The sequence below is a fragment of the Stomoxys calcitrans genome, chromosome 2, assembly GCF_963082655.1.
Source record: "Stomoxys calcitrans chromosome 2, idStoCalc2.1, whole genome shotgun sequence".
In the NCBI taxonomy this organism is placed as follows: domain Eukaryota; kingdom Metazoa; phylum Arthropoda; class Insecta; order Diptera; family Muscidae; genus Stomoxys; species Stomoxys calcitrans.
Window position 1 is genome coordinate 127832229 of NC_081553.1, and position 23942 is coordinate 127856170.

General features: G+C 38.6%; 1 protein-coding gene across 1 annotated transcript in view; it reads right to left on the minus strand.

The window, feature by feature from the left end:
- Positions 1-1452: 1452 nt before the first annotated feature.
- Positions 1453-23942, minus strand: part of LOC106083957 (protein glass) — a 32600-nt gene continuing 10110 nt past the window's right edge. Inside the window, exons 2-6 of the mRNA XM_013247289.2 lie at positions 23082-23230; positions 19496-19626; positions 11820-12545; positions 10970-11751; positions 1453-7509 (exon numbers count right to left, since the gene is read on the minus strand). Of these exons, the coding sequence (XP_013102743.1) occupies positions 7431-7509; positions 10970-11751; positions 11820-12545; positions 19496-19626; positions 23082-23127 (1764 nt within the window). The 5' untranslated portion in view covers positions 23128-23230 and the 3' untranslated portion in view covers positions 1453-7430. The remainder of the gene's footprint in view (positions 7510-10969; positions 11752-11819; positions 12546-19495; positions 19627-23081; positions 23231-23942) is intronic.

Here is a 23942-nt window from a genome sequence, read left to right on the forward strand (position 1 = left end):
CGCCTGTCTGTTGAAATCACGCTACAGTCTTTAAAAATAGAGATATTGAGCTGAAGTTTTGAACCAAATCTTTTTTGTCCATAAGCAGGTTAAGTTTGAAGATGGCCTATATCGGACTATAACTTGATGTAGTCCCCATATAGACCGACCCGCCTATTTAGGGTCTTATCCCCATAAAAGCCACATTTAGTATACAATTTTGCTGAAATTTGGGACAGTGAGTTATATTAGGCCAGTCAACATCCCAATTCAATTTGGCCCAGATCGGTTCAGATTTGGATATACCTGTCATATAGACCGATCTCTCGATTTAAGGTTTTGGGCCCATAAAAGCCACATTTATTATCCGATTTTGCTGAAATTCGGGACAGTGAGTTATGTTAGGCAAGGTCGACATCACACCTCAATTTGTCCCAGATCGGTTCAGATTTGGATATAGCTGTCATATAGACCGATCTCTCGATTTAAGGTTTTGGGCCCATAAAAGGCGAATTTATTGTCCGATGTCGCCGAAATTTGAGACAGTGAGTTTAGTTAGGGTCCTCGACATCTCTCTGCAATATGGCACAGATCGGTCAAGATTTGGATATAGCTGCCATATAGATCGATCTCTCGATTTAAGGTTTTGGGCCCATAAAAGGTGCATTTATTGTCCGATTTTGCCGAAATTTGGGACAGTGAGTTAAGTTAGGGCATTTGAAATCTCTCTGCAATGTGGCATAGATCGGCCCAGATTTGGATATAGCTGCCAGATAGACCGATCTCTCGATTTAAGATTTTAGACCCATAAAAGGCGCATTTATTGTGCGATTTCGCCGAAATTTGGGACAGTGAGTTGTGTTAGGCTCTTCAATAACTTTCTGCAATTTGGCCCAGATCGGTTCAGACTTGGATATAGCTGCCATATAGACCGATCGCTCGATTTAAAGTCTTGGTCCCATAAGAAGCACGTTTATAATCCGATTTCGCTGAAATTTGAAGCATTGACTTATGTATAGGGTTTTCAACATCCGTGTCCTATATGGTTCAGATCAGTCTTTTGGATATGGCTACCATAAAAACCAATATTTTGTTCTACAAAATTGAACAATCACTTTTACTTATTAGATTTCTTAATATCCGAGTCGAATTTGGTCCAAATCGGACCTTATTCCGATAAAGCTGCTATGGGGGCATAAATTGTGCATTTTTCACCGGATTATGACGAAAGGTGGTTTACATATATACCCGAGGTGGTGGGTATCCAAAGTTCGGCCCGGCCGAACTTAACGCCTTTTTACTTGTTTACGTGTATATTTGGTACACCTACCTTGTGACGTTTGGCGATGTAACCTAACATGTGACTTAACAAAGCTACTTTCATACAAACCGTTTCATTTTTGACAACTCATGAGGGGCGCAGTTGTTAAATGTAAAAACTTCTTCTACATGGAATGAATTGTTTTTATTTATGCATTTTTCTTTTTATTAATACCACACTTTATATTATAATAAAAAAAGTTTAAGAGATATTTAAGCTTAAAGATTGACTAGAGATTGGAAATTCTAGTTTTTGAATTTTGTGTTTGTTTTTGTAATGGATTATTAAAGTTAGCATGAAAGTGAAACATGTATGAGCGAATGTGTATATAAACGAATTATGATCGAAGCACCCTGACTTAAAACTAAGTAAAATGTATCGATTCATTTATATGTTATGTATGTTCGATATAAGACTCCGAGAAGATTGTATTCGGATGTGAGTGATTTGGATAGATACAGACACAGACACTTAAAATGAAATACTCGTAGGGAAATTTATTCAGATTTCTTGCGTGTTGCATTTTCAACTTGTTGTTGGGATTGTTTTTTGTATTATGCGTGTTTTTGTTGTTTTACCACCTAAACTTAAGGCCTAATCGCAAAATTTTGGTTTTTGACAAATACAAATTTATTATAAATTTCATCTTATTCTATTACTGGAATTTTTGCAATAATTTTTCTTCTAAAAAACTGTTCAACAATCATCTAAAGAATTTATATGTATGTATATAGATTATATGTATATGCCAATTTTATATATGAATATATAAGTATGTATGTTCTTTATCTATTTACACTATTTTGCCTAAAACTAGTATACTTATACTATTAAAGAACCTTTTCTTTTGCAATACAATATGATTTTGAGCATTAATGCTAAAGATTTAAATATACTTAAGTGGACGAGTTATAAGAAATCTGAAGTATCCATAAACAAAATCAATAACGAATAGCAAATATAATAATTAAAACAAGTAAAAGCGTGCCAAGTTCGGCCAGGCCGAATCTTGTATACCCTCCACCATGGAGCGTATTTGTCGAGTTCTTTTCGCGGCATCTCTTCTTAGACAAAAAAGGATATAGGAAAAGATTTGCTCTGCTATTAGAGCCATATCAAGATATGATCCGGTTTGGACCACAATTAAATTATATGTTGGAGACCTGTGTAAAATGTCAGCCAATTCGAATAAGAATTGCGCCCTTTGGGGGCTCAAGTAGTAAAATAGAGAGATCGATTTATATGGGAGCTGTATCGGGCTATAGACCGATTCAGATCATAATAAACACATAAACACAAAATTTCAGGCAATCGGATAATAATTGCGATCTCTAGAGGCTCAAGAAGTCAAGATCCCAGATCGGTTTATTTGGCAGCTATATCAGGTTATGAACCGATTTGAACCTTATTTGACACAGTTGTTGGAAGTAAGAATAAAATACGTCATGCAAAATTTCAGCCATATCGGATAGGAATTACGACCTCTAGAAGTTCAAGAAGTCAAGACCCAAGATCGGTTTATATGACAGCTATATCAGGTTATGAACCGATTTGAACCATCCTTTGCACAGTTGTTGGATATCATAACAAAACACGTAGTGCAAAATTTCATTCCAATCGGATAAGAATTGCGCACTCTAGAGGCTCAAGAAATCAAGACCCAAGATCGGTTTATATGGCAGCTATATCAGGTTATGGACCGATTTGAGCCATACATGTTGGATACCATAACAAAACACGTCGTGCAAAAATTCATTCAAATCGGATAAGAATTGCGCCGATATGGCCCATTTACATTACCAACCGACCTACACTAATAAGAATTTGTGCAAAATTTCAAGCGGCTAGCTTTACTCCTTCTGAAGTTAGCGTGCTTTCGACAGCCAGACGGACGGACGACATAAAATTTCGCGACGATCTAGAATAAATATACTTAATGGGGTCTCAGACGAATATTTCGAGTAGTTACAAACAGAATGACGAAATTAGTATACCCCCCATCCTATGGTGGAGGGTATAAAAAAATATTGAACTTTTTATATGGGAGTATGGGTGTAGATTATTTTGTCGCGCCAATGCACTATGAGCCCTATGACCAGTTCCACAGGCAAAAAGTCGAATTTTGAACTTAAAAATTGCAAAAAAGAAACAACGGTATTTTGTTGGTATGACTTTGAAAAGTTCTGAAACAAAATATTGGACCTAAGTGGTAATTCTGGTAAAGTTGTCGTTATTTGTGGTGCCTAAGTGTTCGGTTTTTTTTTAACAAAATTATGAAAAATACGAGTAATGAAATAAATGGAAAATGTTCTTACATAGATGCAATCTAAGATGAAATTACGAAAATTTGCTAAACTGTTGTTGCAGTCTATAATTTTGTGTGTTAAAGTGTGTCGTCTTAGGGCTGCAGAGTCAATATTTTGAGGCCGTAGTCGGACTATTGAGTCGGAATCGGAGTTCAGCTCCGAACCGCTTTCCGACTCTACAAAACCTAATGTAGATTTGAAATAGGTTTTTTTGACAGATTTCCTTTATAGAACTTTCCAATAAACCTATTTTAAGGCTGGATTAAGTTTTGTGATTAAGACCGGTAAGCTTTAAATATTCTCTAGTTTCAACTGCAGCAATTTGTCGTAAATATTAAAATAGGTAAATATTTAGATATAGCTCTCATATAAACCAATCTCCGTGTTGATATCTTGGGCCCCTACGGAGCGCAATTATTATTATTCGAATTGGCTAAAATTTTACCCACAGGCTTCTCAAATCGAGAGATAGGTTATATGGGAGCTATACCAGAATGTATACCAATTTGGACCGTACTTGGCACGATTGTTGGAAGTTATAGCAGTACACTGCGTTCCAAATTTCCGCCAAATCGGATAAGTATTGCGCCATTTAGGGGCTTAAGAAGTCTTATCGGGAGATCGGTTTATATGGGAGCAAAACGTAAATTTTGCCCATGAACATTCCACTAAGGAACAGGGGCAAACTTCTCACATATCAATGAGTGCAGTCCGATTCAAGTTTAAGCTCAATGATAAGGGGCCTCCATTTTATAGCCGAGTCCAAACGGTGTGCCTCAGTGCGACACCTCTTTGGAGAGAAGTTTTACATGGCATAGTACGTCACAAATGTTGCCAGTATTAGAAGGGGAAAACCACCGCTGAAAATTTTTTCTGATGGTCTCGCCAGGATTCGAACCCGGGCGTTCAGCGTCATAGGCGGACATGCTAACCACTGCGCTACGGTGGTGGGTGCTCTATTATATATTATATGGACCAATTTGAATCATATTTGGAGTGGATGTTAGCAGTCATAGGCGAGGTCAGTATGCACAATTTTAGCCAAGTTGGATAATAACTCGGAGTAGGTCAATTAAACGCTCACAGTTAAAAGTAGGCATGGCATAGATCATATAGACTTAAAATTTTTTCAACTTAGTTTTAATGCCCTCACAATTGCTGGTGCATAATTAGGGACCACAGTGCAGTGCATCGAAATATCAATTTTCGACTCTGCTATGTATATATGTATGTATACATTTTTGGTTTGGATCTAGTCATGTCCGTCCATCCGTCTGTCCATGGTAAGAACGCTACAGTTTTTAAAATTGAGGATACACACTGTTAGAAAATATTGTTGAAAAGTTCTCAGCTAACAATATGATCCGACTTTGTCTGACGTCCGACATGTCTGCACGTAGTCGGATGAAACATACGGCAATTCTTATCAAATCCTGAAATAAATCCGTCTGAGGGATTTTTTGTTTCTGTCCCGACAACGAAATCGTAACGATTTCTGCATGGCCAGTTGGAGGAATGTTTTGTTTGGTTCATTTTTATTTTTGTAAGCAACATTACGTTACCACGTGTGTGGAATGTATAAAGTGGTGGCTTTATGTGTTTTTTTATACCCTCCACTATAGGTTGGGGTATACTAATTTCGTCATTCTGTTTGTAACACCATGAAATATTCGTCTAAGAAACCATAAAGTATATATATTCTTGATCGTCATGACATTTTAAGTCGATCTAGCCATGTCCGTCCGTCCGTCTGTCTGTCAAAAGCACGCAAACTTTCGAACTCGTAAAGCTAGCCGCTTGAAATTTTGTACAAATACTTTTTATTAGTGTAGGTCGGTTGGGATTGTAAATGGACTAAATCGGTCCATGTTTTGTTATAGCTGCCATATAAACCGATGTAGGGTCTTGACTTCTTGAGCCTCTAGAGGGCGCAATTCTAGTCCGATTTGACTGCACGTAGTGTTTTGATAACACTTCCAACAACTGTGCTAAGTATGGTTCAAATCGATTTATAACCTGATATAGCTGCCATATAAACCGATCTGGGGTCTTGATTTCTTGAGCTTTTAGAAGGCGCAATTCTTATCCGATTTGGCTGTAATTTTGCACGTGGTGTTTTGGTATCCAACATTTGTGCGAAGTATGGTCCAAATCAGTCCATAACCTGATATAGCTGCCATATCCACCGATCTGGGAACTTGACTTCTTGAGCCTCTAGAGAGCGCAATTCTCATCCGATTTGGCAAAAATTTGTACAACGGCCAACAGCTTCTCCCATGGCCTTCAACTTACGTGTGTAATATGGTCAGAATCAATCTGTAGCTTGATACAGCTCCCATATAAACCGATCTCCCGATTTTGCTTCTTGAGCCGCGAATCGCACTATAACTTGATATAGCTCCTCCTTCGTCCTTATTCATTATTCTTCGTTTGCCTTAAAAGAGATACTGCGCAAAGAACTCGACAAATGCGAACTATGGTGGAGGGTATATAAGATTTCGGCCCGGTCGAACTTTTTAATTACGTGTGGTGCCGTTAACTGCTGCCTTGCAATTTTTGATTTGCTTGATCGGTTGTAAGACATTCGTCAAGAAATCGGACCGATTCGTCCGCAAAATCGTCCGCATTTTGTAGACATTCGTCAAGAAATCGGACCGAAATCATCTACGAACTCGGTACGACGTAAAATTTCCCAACCGAATTTCCCTGGAATTTTGCTCCGACATCCGTACGATATGGCGTAAATATATCCAGCCGTGTCGTTCCGACAACATGACAACCACTTTTCTCGTTTTTAGTTACAATGTTGTTTAGACACCGGATCCAATACCGAATAATTCATCCAATTGTCGGACCGAGATCGCAAAATTTTGTTGGATGGGTTTTGAACGAATGGAGACAATATCATTAATTGAAAATACATATTAAGAATACCTATAAATATTTTGCCAGCTTGATGACTTTTGACCACGTCGTGATTGATTTTGAAAGTGTCGTGGAGTATTTTGACGCAAACAAGTTCAGTTCGAAAATGGGTTGTATCGATGTATATTTTGATGTAGCTACCATGATGATCGATCTCCCGAATGCCCATAAAAGTTGTTTTTCCAGCCACATACGATCTTTTGTACCCCCGATCGCTCAGGGAACGGTATTATACTCTTCGAACCATATTTGTGTGTAGCTGCCATATATATATATATATATATATATATATATATATATATATATATGAAATGTGGAACATCATGTCCTTTTAAACAACTTGATGTGCTTTCCTCATATGGTATAAATTGGAAATTACAAAAAATTTCTTAAAAACGTAAGCCTACTAATTTTAGATTTGGATACTTCAGATGTCTCTATACCGATTTTGATTTAATTAATTATCTCTTTGCTATATATTCGTTGATTTCTTTTGACTTAAGTGTTTTGTTGCTGTATTTCTTGTTTAATTTGAATGTTACCTTTGGGTATTTAAAGAAGGAAGAGTGTGTGTCCTAATAGAATCTTTCCAATTTGGGCTTATTCAATGCAGCACACAAATAATACCCTGAATAGTTTTGTGAACCGGATGTGGCATAGTCACCGATGCCATGATGGCCATGGGGATGATGGTGGTGATGATGATGATGTGCATGGGGATGGGTATGTGGATGATTGACATAATCGCCATAGTTACTGGCATTGAATGGATGCGTTGGATGTATGGAGGCAGCGGCGACTGCAGCCGCTGCTGCGGCATGTGTATGATGATGTGCGTAAGCGTGTGGATGATTGTGGGGATGATAGTGTTGAAATCCACCTCCTCCACGTGGCTTTTGTCATGTTAGCAAATTGCTGCCATTGTTATTGGTAGAATGTACGCGCATGTGTCGATTTAAATTTCCAGATTGGGAAAACCTGCAAAAAAACAGAAGAAACATGTAATAAGTATATATAATAGAGGAGTATTTTTGTGTCTCCCTTATGACTTTCTTTCAAGTGGAACATTTATTTATGGCACCCATTGGGTGTAACTTTAAATGATGTAAGAAAGACAAGACCAGGAGAAACATGTGCAGTTTTATATTCTGACGTAAATTAGTATATTGCAAATTGCAAATTTTGCCCATGAAGGTTCCACTAAGGAACCGGAGCAAACTTCTCACATATCAATGAGTGCAGTCCAATTTCCTTTTTTCCTCCTTTTTATAGCCGAGTCCGAACGGCGTGCCGCAGTGCGACACCTCTTTGGAGAGAAGTTTTACACAGTATAGTACCTCACAAATGTTGTCAGCATTAGGAGGGGAAAACCACCGCTGAAAATTTTTTCTGATGGACTCGCCAAGATTCGAACCCAGGCGTGTAGCGTCAGAGGCGGACATGCTAACCTCTGCGCTACGGTAGTATATTACCAAAATAAAATAATGGTTTAATCCCTCTACGCTTGGATATAGCGGCCTACCTATCTCCCAGTTAAACTTTTTTAAGAACCTATTGTATAACACCACAATATGCCAAGGGTTTTTAAGCAAGGGCTGTTATTTTGAATCATCCCGTATTTCGGCAAGTAGAAACTACGCCATTAATAATAAGTAAATATGTTTCAAGTTCGGCCGGGCTGATTCTTGGCAACCCATCAATATGAATTCTGCAAAAAATTTCCACAAATGAATTTAGTTGAAGACAAATGGGAATTTTACGTACCAAATTTCTGAAAATCCGGCATAAATTGAAGTTTCAAGGGGCTGTAGAAAACTAATCGTGAGATCGGTTTATATGGGCGCTAGTTCAGGTTATACGCCGCTTTGAACCGTATCAGGCACAGGTGTTGGAAGTCATAACAAAACACACCGTGCAAAATTGCAGCCTAGTCGATTAACAATTGCGGCATCCGGCTAAGTCAAATTGGGGGATCGGTTAATGTGGGAGCTACATATATCACGCTTTTAAGCAATTTGGACGTACTTGGCACAGTTGTTGGATGTCATAACAAAGCGCTTTGTGCAAAATCTCAGTCGAATCGGACAAAAACTGCGGCTTCCAGATGCTCATAAAATGAAATCAGGAGATCGGTTTATAACGAAGCTATACCCAATCTGAACCGATATGGCCCATTTGAAATCTCAAATGACCTACATCAATTGTAAGTCTCTGTGCAAAATTTCAATCTCAATTTCATGATCCATTCGACCGCTATCGTGATTTCGACCGACGGAGGCACCATCTATATATACTCTATGGGGTCGCAGATCAATATTTCGAGGAATTATAAGCGAAATGACAATGGCGGTGGGTATACAATAGAAATATGCACGATTCAACAATGCATTGAAATTAGAGATGGGTTTCTACCGGGTAAATACCCAACGTTTGGGTATTTATTGGGCAAATATCCAATATATTTTTTTGGGTATTTATAATTTTGCAAATATCTTGGGTATAAACAATTTTTCAAGCAATTTTTGATGATTTCGTATTCTTTGTATTGTATTGGGTTGCCCAAAAAGTAATTGCGGATTTTTTTAAAAGAAAGTAAATGCATTTTTAATAAAACTTAGAATGAACTTTAATCAAATATACTTTTTTACAGTTTTTTTCTAAAGCAAGCTAAAAGTAACCGCTGATAACTGACAGAAGAAAAAATGCAATTACAGAGTCACAAGCTATGAAAAAATTTGTCAACGCCGACTATATGAAAAATCCGCAATTAATTTTTGGGCAACCCAATATATAAACCTGACCTTCTGATTTCATAAAGTTGGATTTTAGTTTTATTTAGCCGCTATATAGACCGATCTCCAGACCTAAAGGCTTGAGGCCATCTTATGAAATCTTATGAATGAAATTTGGCACAGCGAGTTCCGGTACCCCTCTAAACCTTTTTGTTGAATATCGCCCAGATCGGACCATATTTGAATATAGCTGCTATACAGATGTGCCAAATTTCATCGAATTCGGGTAATAAATGGATCTTTTATGGCCTCCATACCCTACATCGGGAGATCGGGTGGTCGGTCTAAGGGCAGTTATATCCAAATATAGCCCGATCTGAACCGCACTTCACAGAAATAAATAGGGGTCTACCAGAACTCAACGTGCCAAATTTCATCAAAATTGGATAAAAAATTACCAAGACTTTAAGTCTGGAAATCGGTCTATATAGCAGATATATATATATATATATATATATATATATATATATATATATATATATCATATACAAAGAATACGAAATCATCAACAAAATTTTTTTTAAAATTTTTTACACCCAGGATATTTGCAAAATTATAAATACCCAGCTTTTGGGTGTAAATTGGTTATTACCCGGGTATTTACCCAATTACCGGGTAAATACCTTTTGGTTATTTACCCATCACCCATCTCTATGAATGATGAGTCCCATTTCCACCTCGGTGGTTGCGTAAACAATCAAAATTGTCGCATCTGGGACTCGGAATACCCAAGAGTTATTGTTGAGTTCAGATAAGGCTTTCTATCCTCAACGAGCGACTGTTTGGTACGGTTTACGGTTCGGCGATGTCATTGGACCTTACTTTTCGAAAATGACGTTGGATCAACAGTTACGTTGAATGGATTGTGCGGTCGAGAGATGATTAATAATTGTTTATGGTTGGAATTGATTTGAACTACGGTTACTTTCAACAAGACGGTGTAACGTGCCACACGAGCAACGGGCCGAGATATATCTGGAAGAGATGGTGGGGTGGATTCCTGAAACTTGGTCTAAGATTTTAACATTAAGTTCGTATTCCACTTTCAAATATCTTCTTTCATTTGAGATCATATTATCCGGATTGGTTTATATGTCCTCTTGGTCGATCCTAGGAAGGGGGATCCTCAAATTCATACTCATATTTGTACTTTTCTACTAAATACTTTTCACTTGAGTCCCATATTGTCTCAATCGTTCTAAATGTCAACTAAGGGGAAGGGTTGCCCACATATCTCCAATTTTTAATATCAAATTCGTAGTCTACTGCCAGAAATCTTTCATTTAAGTCTAATATTTCAGTTTATATGTCTATCTGGGCGTTTGATGTGGGGCGTTTTCCTTAGTTGCTTTACCTCGTATACGTATGGCTATTAGATTTGTGTTTTTAGGTTACTATTAGGGAACAAACAAAAATTCGTCTAAATCAGTCCACCCATCGTTGACATACAGCATTTTGAAGAATTAGGTTAGGCGGAGAGTACGCTCCGCCCCTTCAGATATCAATAAATTATAGAGGCTATTATTAATTTCAGGCGCTCCTAAGCAATCGTGAAAATGTCAACAAAATCGAAGCAGCCGTGGTTGGGGCTATACGGAGAAAACAAACGCACTTTGACTTTATATATAAGAAAATATTCGACTCACCTCAGTAGACATAATTTACACTGATACGGTTTCTCGCCGCTATGTATGCGCAGATGTTTGGTTAGCGTTGAACTATCCGAAAAGGATTTTTTGCAAGCGTTACATCGATAGGGACGCTCACCCGAATGGGTTCTCATGTGCGTAGTGACACTGGAACTCTGTGAGAAACGTCTATCACAAATTGGACATCGAAATGGCTTTTGACCAGTATGTGTGCGTACATGAGCTGTGAGATTGGCGGCCTGTGAGAAACTTTTGTTGCAATCCGGACATCGGTAGGGCCGTTCGCCCGAATGAGTTCGCAAATGAGTCTTTAGCGTACTGGGTCTGGCATATGTTTTGCCACATAAGCGACACAGGTTGGGCTTGGAATCGGAACCTTCTTCGTTGCTGTCATCGTCCTCATAACCGCTGGCCACACCAGAGGTCGTTGGAATGCCGGTCAGTTGGTTGAACGGTTTTGTGTCTCGTATTTGTGTAAATATAGTTGGACTTTTTGTGGGTGGGGAATAGCTTTGACCCACTTGTGTGCTTGTATAGAAACTTTTCGGCGAAATAGCATCCATTGGAGGCATTGGGGATGGTGAGGAGTCCTTTTCTAACGTATCTGGCAGGGAGGACAGCATATTGGAATGGTTTTGATTGTGATTTGACTGCAGCGTAGGGGAACGGAAGTCCGCTGTAAATGAGTATGTGGCAGCTCCTGGATAATGCGAGGGACTTAAGAGTGGGGGATATAAAACATTTACAGCTGACGAAGAATTAGTGGGAGCCCACTGCATCTGAAATAAATTCCAAAAATATATATTTAAGTATATTGTGCCCAGGTAAAGCTTATTGGTATACACACCTGGGAACACTGCATAGGCATTGTAGCATCGGTAGCACCATAACCATGCATGGTCATATTCATACTGACATTGACACTCATACTGGGATATAAAGCTGCCGCACCAGCTCCACTAGCACCGGCCGTTGTGTTCATATGCTGCAGGGCACATGAGTTGCTGGCCGCCGATGTCGCTGAGACAACATTCCCCGATGTATTCATAGGATCGTAATAGCATGCCTGGGCTGCCGTCGAATTTAATGAATTACTGTGCGATAAAGACTGTTGCTGGCCCCCAGAGGGTACCGGTGTTGAGGGTGCGGATGAGGTTACAGCTGTTTGTTGATGGCCATTGGGCGATATTAACATTTGATGGGGATGTACGGTGTACGAGAGTGAAGCTTGATGATGAGGATTGGCTGAGAAGTTGTAGGATGCACCACACGGTGAGAAGGGAAAGAGGCTGGGTAAGGGATCGATGTCTAAAGCTGGCAGTCCTGGAAATGTTGATGCCATCTCGTCGGTGGACCAAAAATTTGAAGCGCAAGTATTTCCACTACCACCACTGCCAGTGCTGTTTAGAATAACTTGTGAATTATTTTGTGCAGGTCCACCAAGATCGACGGCAACAATGGGATCGAAACAGGAACCGCAATCGAAATCGTTTGTTGGCAATGAGGATAGTGGTAATACAGTGTTACCCTGGCACGATAAACACCCAATACAGGATGCAGCAGCACACTCTTGCTATAAAGAAATGAAAATGGGATAAAAACGTGTTTAGGAAAACGTTAGAAAAGTTGACTTAAAGCGAAAACATTTTTGCGACGACTTTTTTACGATTTTCGATGTGGATTTTCTGCACCACAAGTTTGCTTTGACAGCTGTATGTAAATATATGACAGCTGTATCTAAATATAGTCCTATCTGTACCATATTTGGGTCGGATGTTGGGAGGCCTAAAACTGCGCACTACAGCGAAATCGGGTAATAAATGTAGCTTTTATGGGCTTTAGACCCTTTATCGGGAGATCGGTCTACATGGCAGCTATATCTTAATATGGACCGATCTAATCCATATTTAGGTTAGATGTTGGAAGGCTTGAAATAACCCACTGTTGTAAATTTCAGCGAAATCGGGTGATAAATAAAGCTTTTATGGTTTTCAGAGCCTTTATCTGGAGATCAGTCTATATGGTAGCTATACCTAAATATAGTCCGATCTGAACCGTGTTTGGTCAGTTGTCGGGAGCCCCAAACTACTCACTGATTCAAAATTCAGCAAAATCGGATGAAAAATAATGTTTTTATAGGCATTAGACCCTTTATCGGAAAATCGGTCTATATAGCAGCTATATTCAAATATGGTCCGATTTGGCCCGTTCAAGAACTTAACCAGCGTGCATCAAAAAGTCGTATCTGTGCCAAATTTCAGCTCAATATCTCAATTTTTGAAGGCTCTAGAGTGATTACAACAGACGGACAGACAAACAGACGGATAGACGGACAGACACACGGACATCGTTAAATCGTCTTAGAATTTTAAGACGATCCGAAATATATATACTTTGTAGGGTCGGAAATTGATATTTCGATGTGTTGCAAACGGAATGACTAAATGAATATACCCCCTATCCTTCGGTGGTGGGTATAAAAAAAAGAAAAACTGGACTTAACCGATGATTGATTGCAGAAAGCAGCATAGCATAATAGGCGGGACCAAGCCCCGGCAGAATTCTTAAATACTTACTACCTAACAACACTTAATATTGGTAACACCGCTACCTTTGTTAATAGGATAAGGTAGGAGGTTTTCGATGTGACAATATGTTCGGAAAATCTAATCGATGAGGTTAGGATTGGATTGTCTCCATGGAGCATTCCTTCTCAGACCATGGCTACATTAGGTTTAGAATAGCACAAGCAGTGTCGAATCCGATAAGCTTCCTTAATAAGTTGAAAACCAACTGGCCAAAATTCGGAAGACAACTTAGAAGACAACTTGGGCACGATAATTTAGATTGTCCAAGCATAGAAGATATTGACGACAATGTCAACAGGATTTCGACTGCACTAGTAGAGTCTTTCGAAGATAGTTGTCCTCTTCGAGAAAGGAAATCAAACCAAGAAAAACCCTTGATGACCGGGGAGATTCGCAACATTGGGAAAGAGGTCCACAGACTTTATAACAGAGCACGTCGTAAAAAAGCAGAAGTATTTTCGGAAGTGTATTACATACTCCTCAAAGAGTACAATAAGATTACCAGAGCGACAAAACGTGCCTTCTGGAAGCTTTTCTGTGACCAGGTCGATAGCGTTAATGACGCCGCCAAGATGAAAAAGTTTCTCTCAAAAACCCATTTCCAAAATGAAACGGTAATAAATGACATGAGAGTGAGAGCAGAGACAATGGGGCACATGTTGAGGCTTTTGATGAGAACGCATTTTCCACAGGATTCGATGGAACTCACGAGACACTGGAATCTTGGAATAATGAGGTTGATCGAAGGCTTATCATAATGGAAGTTTTGGTCAAGGAAGCCTTGAGGAGCTTCAAACCATTTAAGTCAACCGGACCTGATGGAATATTTCCGGCGTTACTACAAAAGGAAGCCAACTATCTGGTGCCTCATCTGGCCACTATTTTAGGGCGTGCTTAGTACTTGCATATACTCCGAAACCCTGGCAGGACGCAAGGGTGGTATTTATACCCAAGCCCGGAAAGGCAAGTTATGCGACACCAAAGGCATATAAGCCTTACATCCTTTCTACTCAAAACCATGGAACGTATTGTAGATACCATGATAAATACTAGGACATCTAGCGAACTGCTCAAATATAAACAGCATGCCAATGTCAAGAGATGGTCGGTGGAGACTGCCCTACACGAGGATATGAATAAATCCTTCGATGCAAAGACGACACATTAGTGGTTTGTATTGAAATCGAAGGGGCGTTTAATAATTTGCGGACCGACACATTGATCCAATCCTGAGACCAGTACCGGGTGAACCGGGTCCTAGAGGCTGGATGAACCATATGCTAAGGAACAGATGGATAAATTGCGGGTCTCATGATATAAATATAAGGGAGAAAGTGGCACAGGGCACGCCACAGGGGGCATTTTATCGCCACTCCTTTGGGTGACCACCATAAATTACGGATGATGACTGATGAGGGATTTGAACCCCTCTGCTTTGCAGACGATGTTATAATACTACTTAATGGCAAGGATCTGAACCAGCTGTGCAGAAGGGCCGAAGGGTCTTGCATATGCCATATGACTGTGCTAGACCCAGGGATCTTAATGCTAACCCAAAAAGACTGAAATATGCCTGTTCACAAGGAAGAAGATCGATGGTGGGCCAATTTAACGCACCGCGTTTCCTCAATAAAACGATTTCGATATCTGACAAGGTCAAATACTTAGGAGTGATCTTGGATAGGAAACTGAATTGGAAGTGTAACATTCAGGAGCGTACTGAGAAGTCTCACAGATGTTGGGTACTATGTAAACGGGTCGTAGGCTCGAAATGGGGCCTGAATCCAAGGATAGTCCACTGGCCTTACAGGAGCATGAGTAGACCAATGCCTACTTATGCCTCAATAGTTTGGTGGACTGCCATTGAGATAAAGTGCAACATAAGGACCATACAACAGGTGCAGAAAACATGTTGTCTTGGCATAGGCGGAGCGATGAGGACCACGCCCACTAGGCCACTGGAGACTATTCTAGATATCTGACCCATTGACATACAGATTAAGTGTGAGGCAGCCACTGCGGCTATGAGGCTTAAGGCGATGTGAGAATGGGTTGAGAATGGGAGCAGCTCATACCATCGCGGTGTAATAGGAAACCTGAATGGATTAGAAGAGGTTTCCGATCGGATACCAGAGATGAACCTTGAGGTCGAGTGCGGGGCGCTGCTGCAAACGGCACACTCTTGGATTGACGGAACCCCTTGTATTGCCGTCTGGAAGATCATGTTACACGGATGGATCAAAGCTAGAGGACAGAGTAGGCCTGGGGTCTACATTAAGAACCCAGGGACTGAGATCTGTTTTAGACTGCCTGACCATAATACGGTCCTACAGGCGGAGATCCGGGCGATCACGGAATGCGTGAAGTGGTGTGGTGCTAACACAAGGACGTCGAGTGTGAACATCTTTATGGACAGTTCTGCAGTGTACGAAGGAGATTAACATCGTTTGGGTTCCGGACACTAACGGAGTAAGGGGGAAGGAAAGGGCAAACGATTTGACGGTGAAGGCCGGAGGACTGTTTTTTAGAAAAAGAAAAATATTAATTATTTGCGGAGTGAAATTAAGCAAAGAAAGTTTTATATGAAAGGTTGTGTCCGTTAAACAAAACAACTTGAATTTAAAGAACCTAAGAGTAATGAAATTGCAAGGCTGTAAAACAAACTATAGAATGTAAAGCTGTAATATTTTTATTTATTTAAATAGACATAATCTCCTGGTGAAGTCACCAAAAAAGTGACGAAACGTGGGATCAAAAGCTATAATTATACCCTACACCACTACTGTGGTACAGGGTGTTATAACTTAGTGAATTTGTTTGTAACACCCAAAAAGAAGAGAGATAGACCCATTGATAAGTATACCGATCGATTCAGAATCACTTTCTTATTCGATTTATCTATGTCCGTCTGTCCGTCCGTCTGTCTGTCCATGTTAATTTTGTACAAAGTTGTGTACAAAGTACAGGTCGCAGTTTTAATCCGATCGCATTAAAATTTGGTACAGGCATGTTTTTCGGCCTAAGGACGAAGCCTATTGAAATTGGGAAAAATCGGTTCAGATTTGGATATAGCTAGTCCGATTTTTAGTAATAATGCAATAAAATGGTCATTTGTTAACAATTCTCTCGAAATTTGGCAGGAAGGATTTTTTTATGACTCTCGACATTACTGGTGAAAACTTCGTACAACGCTTTCCTCAACGACTGTCACAGTATGGGAGAAGTTTGCTCGAAATCAGTTCAGATTAAGATATAGCTCCCATATATATGTTCGTCCGATTTGCAGTAATATTGCAATAAAATGGTCTTTTGTAAACCGATTCTCTAAAAATTTGGCAGGAAGGATTTTCTTATATATGGTATAGCTCCTATATATTGTTCGTCCGATTTTGAGAAATATTGCAAGAAAGTGCTCAGTTTTAAATAGATACTTTCGAAATTTTGGAGAATGAATTTTCTTATGACTCTCGATACTAGTGGTGAATTTCATAGAAATCGGGCCAGATTTAGAAATAGCTGTCATATATGTATATCGACAGATTTTCACCCCAAGAGTTACTGCAAGCGCATTGTTTGACCAATCTTGCCAAAATTTTGCACAATGCTTTCCTCGACAACTACCACATTATCTGAGAAGTTTGCTCGAAATCGGTTCAGAATTAGATATAGCTCCTATATATACGTTCGTCAGATTTTGGGCAATTTGCAATAATGTTATCATTTTCTAACCGTAGTTATTACAGTTTGAACATATTTGCTCGCCGAGGTAATCAAAATTGGTTCAGAATTGGATATAGCTCCCACATTATACTTATAGGGTAGGTGTAGGGTATTATACAATCGGGACCGCCCGACTTTTGTCTATCCTTACTGGTTTTTATACCCTCCACCATAGGATGGGGGTATACTAATTTCGTCATTCTGTTTGTAACTACTCGAAATATTCGTCTGAGACCCCATAAAGTAAATATATTCTTGATCGTCATGTGATTTTAACTTCCATATAGCCATGTCCGTCCGTCCGTCCGTCCGTCTGTCTGTCGAAAGCACGCTAACTTTCGAAGGAGTAAAGCTAGCCGCTTAAAATTTTGCACAAATACTTTTTATTGGTGTAGGTCGGTTGGGATTGTAAATGGGCTATATCGGTCCATGTTTTGATATAGCTGCCACATAAACCGATCTGGAATCTTGACTTCTTGAGCCTCTAGAGGGCGCAATTCTTATCCGATTGGAATAAAATTTCCCACGACGTGTTTTGTTATTATATCCGACAACTGTATCAAGTATGGTTAACTAACTTTCGAAGGAGTAAAGCTAGCCGCTTGAAATTTTGCACAAATACTTTTTATTAGTGTAGGTCGGTTGGAATCTTGATTTCTTGAGCATCTATATGGCGCAATTCTTATCCGATTGGAATGAAATTTTGCACGAAGTATTTTGTTATGACTTCTAATATCTGTGCCAAGTATGGTTCAAATCGATCCATAACCTGATATAGCTGTCATAATAACCGATCTGAGGACTTGACTTCTTGAGCTTCTAGAGGACGCTATTCCTATCGGATTTGGCTGAAATTTTGCATGACGTATTTTATTATGTCTTTCAACAACTGTGCCAAATAGGGTTCAAATCGGTTATTAACCTGATATAGCTGCCATATAAACCGATCTGGGATCTTGACTTCTTGAGCCTCGAGAGGTCGCATTATCATTATCCGATTTGGTTGAAATTTTGTACGACGGATCTTTTCATGACCATCAATATACGTGTTTATTATGGTCTGAATCGGTCTATAGCCTGATACAGCTCCCATATAAATCGATCTCTCTATTTTACGTCTTGAGCCCCCATAGGGCGCAATTTTTATTCGAATTGGCTGATATTTTACACAGGTCTACAACATATAGTTTAATTGTGGTCCGAACCGGACCATATCTTGATATCGCTCTAATAGGAGAGCAAATCTTTTCTTTTATCCTCTTTTTGGCTAAGAAGAGATGCCGGGAAAAGAACTAGACAAATGCGATCAATGGTGGAGGGTATATAAGGTTCGGTTCGGCCGAACTTAGCATGCTTTTACTTGTTTCATGTTTTATTAGATAAAAAATGCGAATATCAGTAAGCTAAATACAACCAACTATGAAGAATTTCTTGTTTTGAAGTCTTGCTTATTTGGTTCGAAGTTATCATCAATATCCATTTAACTAGGAAGGATTTTTAATTTAGTAAAAAAATGTTTTATTTGTGGGCTTCTTTTATGCCAAAGAGAGGACTTTTTCTTTCATGTTTTAAGCTAAAAAATGGACAAAATTTTAAATTATATTATGACTTCTAATACATCAAATATTTTAATCCACACAATATAGTTGATCGGAGTTTAGTTGATCGAATTGGGTATAGCTTCCGTATTAAAAAATGTATCGAATTGATATCTTGGCTAAAATTTGAAATATGAATAATTTCTATCCTCCAAAGGGTAGGGAATATAAGATTCGGCCCTATCATACTTTTGTTTATTCAGCAATTGAGTGACTGAGTTAAGCGTTCCTTATTTTAACCGACAAAGTTTTTTTCTTTAGGATGCATAGGTATTTCTTTTTTTTTTTGGCTTTTGTAACAGAATTTTTTGTAAACTTTTTTTTTTATTATTAGCATCATTGCATGAGAGTCACACCAATTCACTTTATTCGATTTTAATACGAAATACATTGATTGAGTCGTCTAGTTTTTCGTAGAATTTTCATTTGCATTTATATCAACAACTATGTAATTCAATATTTTTTAATGTGTCACATTTTTATCTTAATTTACCAATAATTTGTCGGATTGCACTTCAAGTTGTAAAATGTAGAGAAACTACTGCCGACGCCAAGGCAATTAAGTTTAAGTGAAAGTTTCCGGTACTTATCTTAAATGTTAATTCGTAAACATTTACCTGCGGACTATCCAGCGCCAAACCGAATAATGGATTATTGGGAACATAACCCGTTTCAGGTTCCACAGGACCTCCATTTGAGACATCGCACGATATGTACATAGCTCCACCCTCTTGATCTTCCAGTGAATCTGCGTAATAGACGAAAAGCATAAATTTGTATTTATTAGCATCTCTCTCTGTTTGCTTATACATAAACATTGAATGGAACCAGTGTCAAAAGCATCCCTTAGAGTACGGATAAAATCAACCACCTGTAAAAGGCGATGGTTTTCACCTTCTATACCATCCAAAGTGTTGAATTTGTCCTTAGACTTATGGGCTATCAAGTTTTTCTACCCTACTGAAAACTAAACATGATGGTATGGGAGACTTCTTGCAAGGTTTCCTATTGTAAAGGAAGGTTTTTTTTTTTGTTTGATCAAAATAATTGAAATGCTGCATTGCTTTGGTCATGGTCAGTTTTGAGTTGGGGAATGTCTTGTTTCACGGCCTTTTAAAGATGTGTAAGGTAAAAAGTGATGGCTGTGGGGCTGGGACAAAAATGTTATCATAATTAATTCTAGAGACACTTCAAGGATATGAAAAACAGCTTCCTTAAATATACATGTATCATGAAAATGAACGCAAAAAGCAAAGTGAATTCAAATTGAAAGTTTTGGAATTAAAAAAAAAATATTTTAGTACATTTGTTTTATTTATACACGGGTTAAATTGGAAGATGAGATCTTTGGACGATATCTTGATTTAGCCCCCATATTTTTGATTTGAACTCTTAAGGGTACAGACGAGATATTTTTCATTCGATTTTGGTGAAATTTAAATATTATCGTGAAAGTGGCAACCTTCTAGAACATATGTTTCAACCCATTAACTCCTGACCCTCGGTTGCCTTGTACCATTTTAATGAAATTTTATATATTCATTATTTAGGGTATTTATATTCATATAGTTTTTTTTTTAATTTAAAAATTTTTTTTTTTAATTTAAAACAAGTAGGAACGTTCTAAGTTCGGCCGGGCCGAATCTTATATACCCTCCACCATGAATCGCATTTGTCGAGTTCTTTGCGCGGTATCTCTTTTTAGGCAAACAAAGAATAATGAATAAAAACTGTGATGCTATTGGAGCTATATCAAGTTATAGTCCGATTCGGACCATAAATGAATTGAATGATGAACATTGTAGCTAAGAATTGCGCCTTGTAGGGGCTCAAGAAGCAAAATCGGGAGATCGGTTTATATGGGAGCTGTATCAAGCCATTAATCGATTCAGATCATATTGGACACCTATGTTGAAAGTCATGAGGGAAGCCGTTGTACAAACTTTCTGCCAAATCGGATGAGAATTGCGCCTTCTAGAGGCTCAAGAAGTCAAGATCCAAGATCGGTTTATATTGCAGTTATACCAGGTTATGAACCGGTTTGGACCATACTTCGCACAGTTGTTGGAAGTGATACCAAAACACCACGTGTAAAATTTCAGTAAAATCGGGGGCTTAAGAAGTCAAAACCCAAGATCGATTTATATGGCGGCTATATAGCAAAACGTGGACCTAATTGGTCCATTTACAATTCCAACCGGCCTACACTAATAAAAAGTATTTGTGCAAAATTTCAAGCGTCTAGCTTTACTCCTTCGAAAGTTAGCGTGCTTTCGATAGACAGACGGACGGACGGACATAGCTAGATCGACTTAAAATGACATGACGATCAATATGGCAGCTATATCCAAATCTGGACCAATCTGGAACAAATTGAAAAAGAATGTCGAAAAGTCGAACACAGCTCACAGTCCCAAATTTCGGCGACATCGGACAATAAATGTGTCTTTTATATGCCCAAAACCTTAAATCGAGAGATCGGTCTATATGTCAGCTATATGGAAATCTTGATCGATCTGAATCAAATTGCAAAAATATGTCGAGGGGCTTAACTTAACTCACTGTCCCAAATTTCAATAAATGCGTCTTAATTGGCCCAAAACCTTAAATCCAGAGGTCGGTCTATATGACAGCTATATCCAAATCTGGACCGATCTGAGCCAAACTGAAGAAGAATGTCGAAGAGTCTAACACAACTCACTGTCTCAAATTGCGGCGACAGCGGACAATAAATGCGCCTTTTATGGGCCCAAAACCTTAAGTCAAGATCGGTCTGTATGGCCGCTATATGCAAACCTTGATCGATCGGAGCCGAATTGCAGAAATATGTCGAGGAGCTTAACTTTACTTACTGTCCCAAATTTTGGCCACATCGGACAATGAATGCGCCTTTTATGGGCCAAAAACCTTAAATCGAGAGATCGGTCTAACTGGACCGATCTGGGCCAAATTACAGAAGGATGTCGAAGAGCCTAACACAGCTCACTGTCCCAAATTTCAGCAAAATCGGATAATAAATAATGTATCGGCCTAAGATCCTTAATCGGCGGATCGGTCAATATGGCATCTATATCCAAACCTACACCACCAAATTGAAGAAGGATGTCGAGGGGATTAACATAACTCATTGTCCCAAAATTTTACTAAAATCGGATAATAAATATGGCTTTTATGGGCCTAAGACCCTAAATCGGCGGATCGGTACATATGGGGGCTATATCAAGATATAGTCCGATATAGCCCATCTTCGAACTTAACCTGCCTATGGACAAAAAAAGAATCTGTGCAAAGTTTCAGCTCAATATCTCTATTTTTGAAGACTGTAGCGTGATTTCAACAGACGGACAGACAGACGGACATGGCTAGATCGTCTTGGAGTTTTACGCTGATCAAGAATATATATACTTTATAGGGTCGAAAATGGATATTTCGATTTGGGTATAAAAAAATCTTCACAAGAGACTAGTAATGACAAGAAAGTATTTGAAACTCGTACTCTACATGTGTCAGTAAATGGATAATATATTTTTATTCTTAACGGCACAAAAATAAAATAGGGTTATTATACTTGTAAATATAAACAAGTCGCTTATCACTTGATATGTGTGTATAAGCAAGTGTTCCATCAATATATTCATGTCTAATACACTGTACAATTTAAACTCCGCCCCCTTTTCCATTGAGTGTGAGCTCTGTTCTCTGCGTCATTTCATTGCGGTGGTTATTTGTGTTGTTTTATAGAAAAAAAAAACTAGTAAAACAGGGATGCTTTGGCAACCACAGCTCATAGTAATGTACAACAGTGGACGGAAGTTTGGTTTTGTGTATGTTCATGTATGCAGTGTAAAAGGCGTATGGTGTAGCCATGTCTAGATCTATATTAGATGAGGTTGAATACAATATAGTAATAATAAAAAAATGATACTGTTCTACATTTAGTTACGTTGTTATACAATGTGCTCAAAGGAAGTTCAAGATTATATATTTCCACAAAATTTATTTTAAAATGTGGGAAACTGAAACAGATATCTTGAAATTTCGTTAGCCAAATTTAGTAAAATTAAATTTTACACTATTTGATTACGTGTTTTTCCTGTGTGTATTTGTATTTTTGTAGTTGGTGCGCAGAGGTATATGAAATGTAATTAGGGGTGTGTATGAAATTTTGTATGTTAATATTCTATTTCAAGTTCGCATACTTACCCAGAATTATTTTCAAGAGTTTGGAACTTTTATATAGCAATCCCATGACATGACTCCTTTAGCAGGTTGCTGTAGTCTTTGTGTTTGTTGCTGGGATCGATAAAGGAATTGATATTTTTTACGTTTCATAATTTGTTGTGTTTGTATAACTGTAATGAGACAAAATAATTATTTTATTGTTAGTGCTGGCAAAATCATGGGCTGACCAATTTTTTTACCCTCCACCATAAGATGGAGATATACTAATTTCGTCTTTCCGTTTGTAACACCTCGAAATATTCGTCTAAGACCATATAAAGCATATATATTCTTGATCGTCATTTTAAGATGATCTAGCCTTAACCGTGCGTCCGTCTGTCTGTCGAAACCACGCCAACTTTCGAAGGAGTAAAATTAGGCGCTTGAAATTTTGGACAAATACTTCTTATTAATGTAGGTTAGTTGGGATTGTAACTGGGCAAAATCGATCCATGTTTTGATATAGCTGCCATATAAACTGATCTTGGGTCTTGACTTCTTGAGCTTCTAGAGGGCGAAATTCTTATCCGATTTGGGTGAAATCTTGCACGTGGTGTTTTGGTATCACTTCCAACAATTGTTCCAAGTATGGTTCAAATCGGTTCATAATCGATTTGGTGCTTTATGGCATGTGGCACCGTCTTGTTGAAACCACATACCATGCAAGTCAAACTCTTGCATTTTGGGCAAAAAAGTTGGATATCATTTCACGATAGAGCTCACCATTCACAGTTACGTTACGATTCGCATCATCTTTGAAGAAGTATGGTCCAATGATGCCACCAGCCCATAAACCGGACCAAACTGTGACTTTTTTTGGATGTATTGGTAGCTCTTGCATTG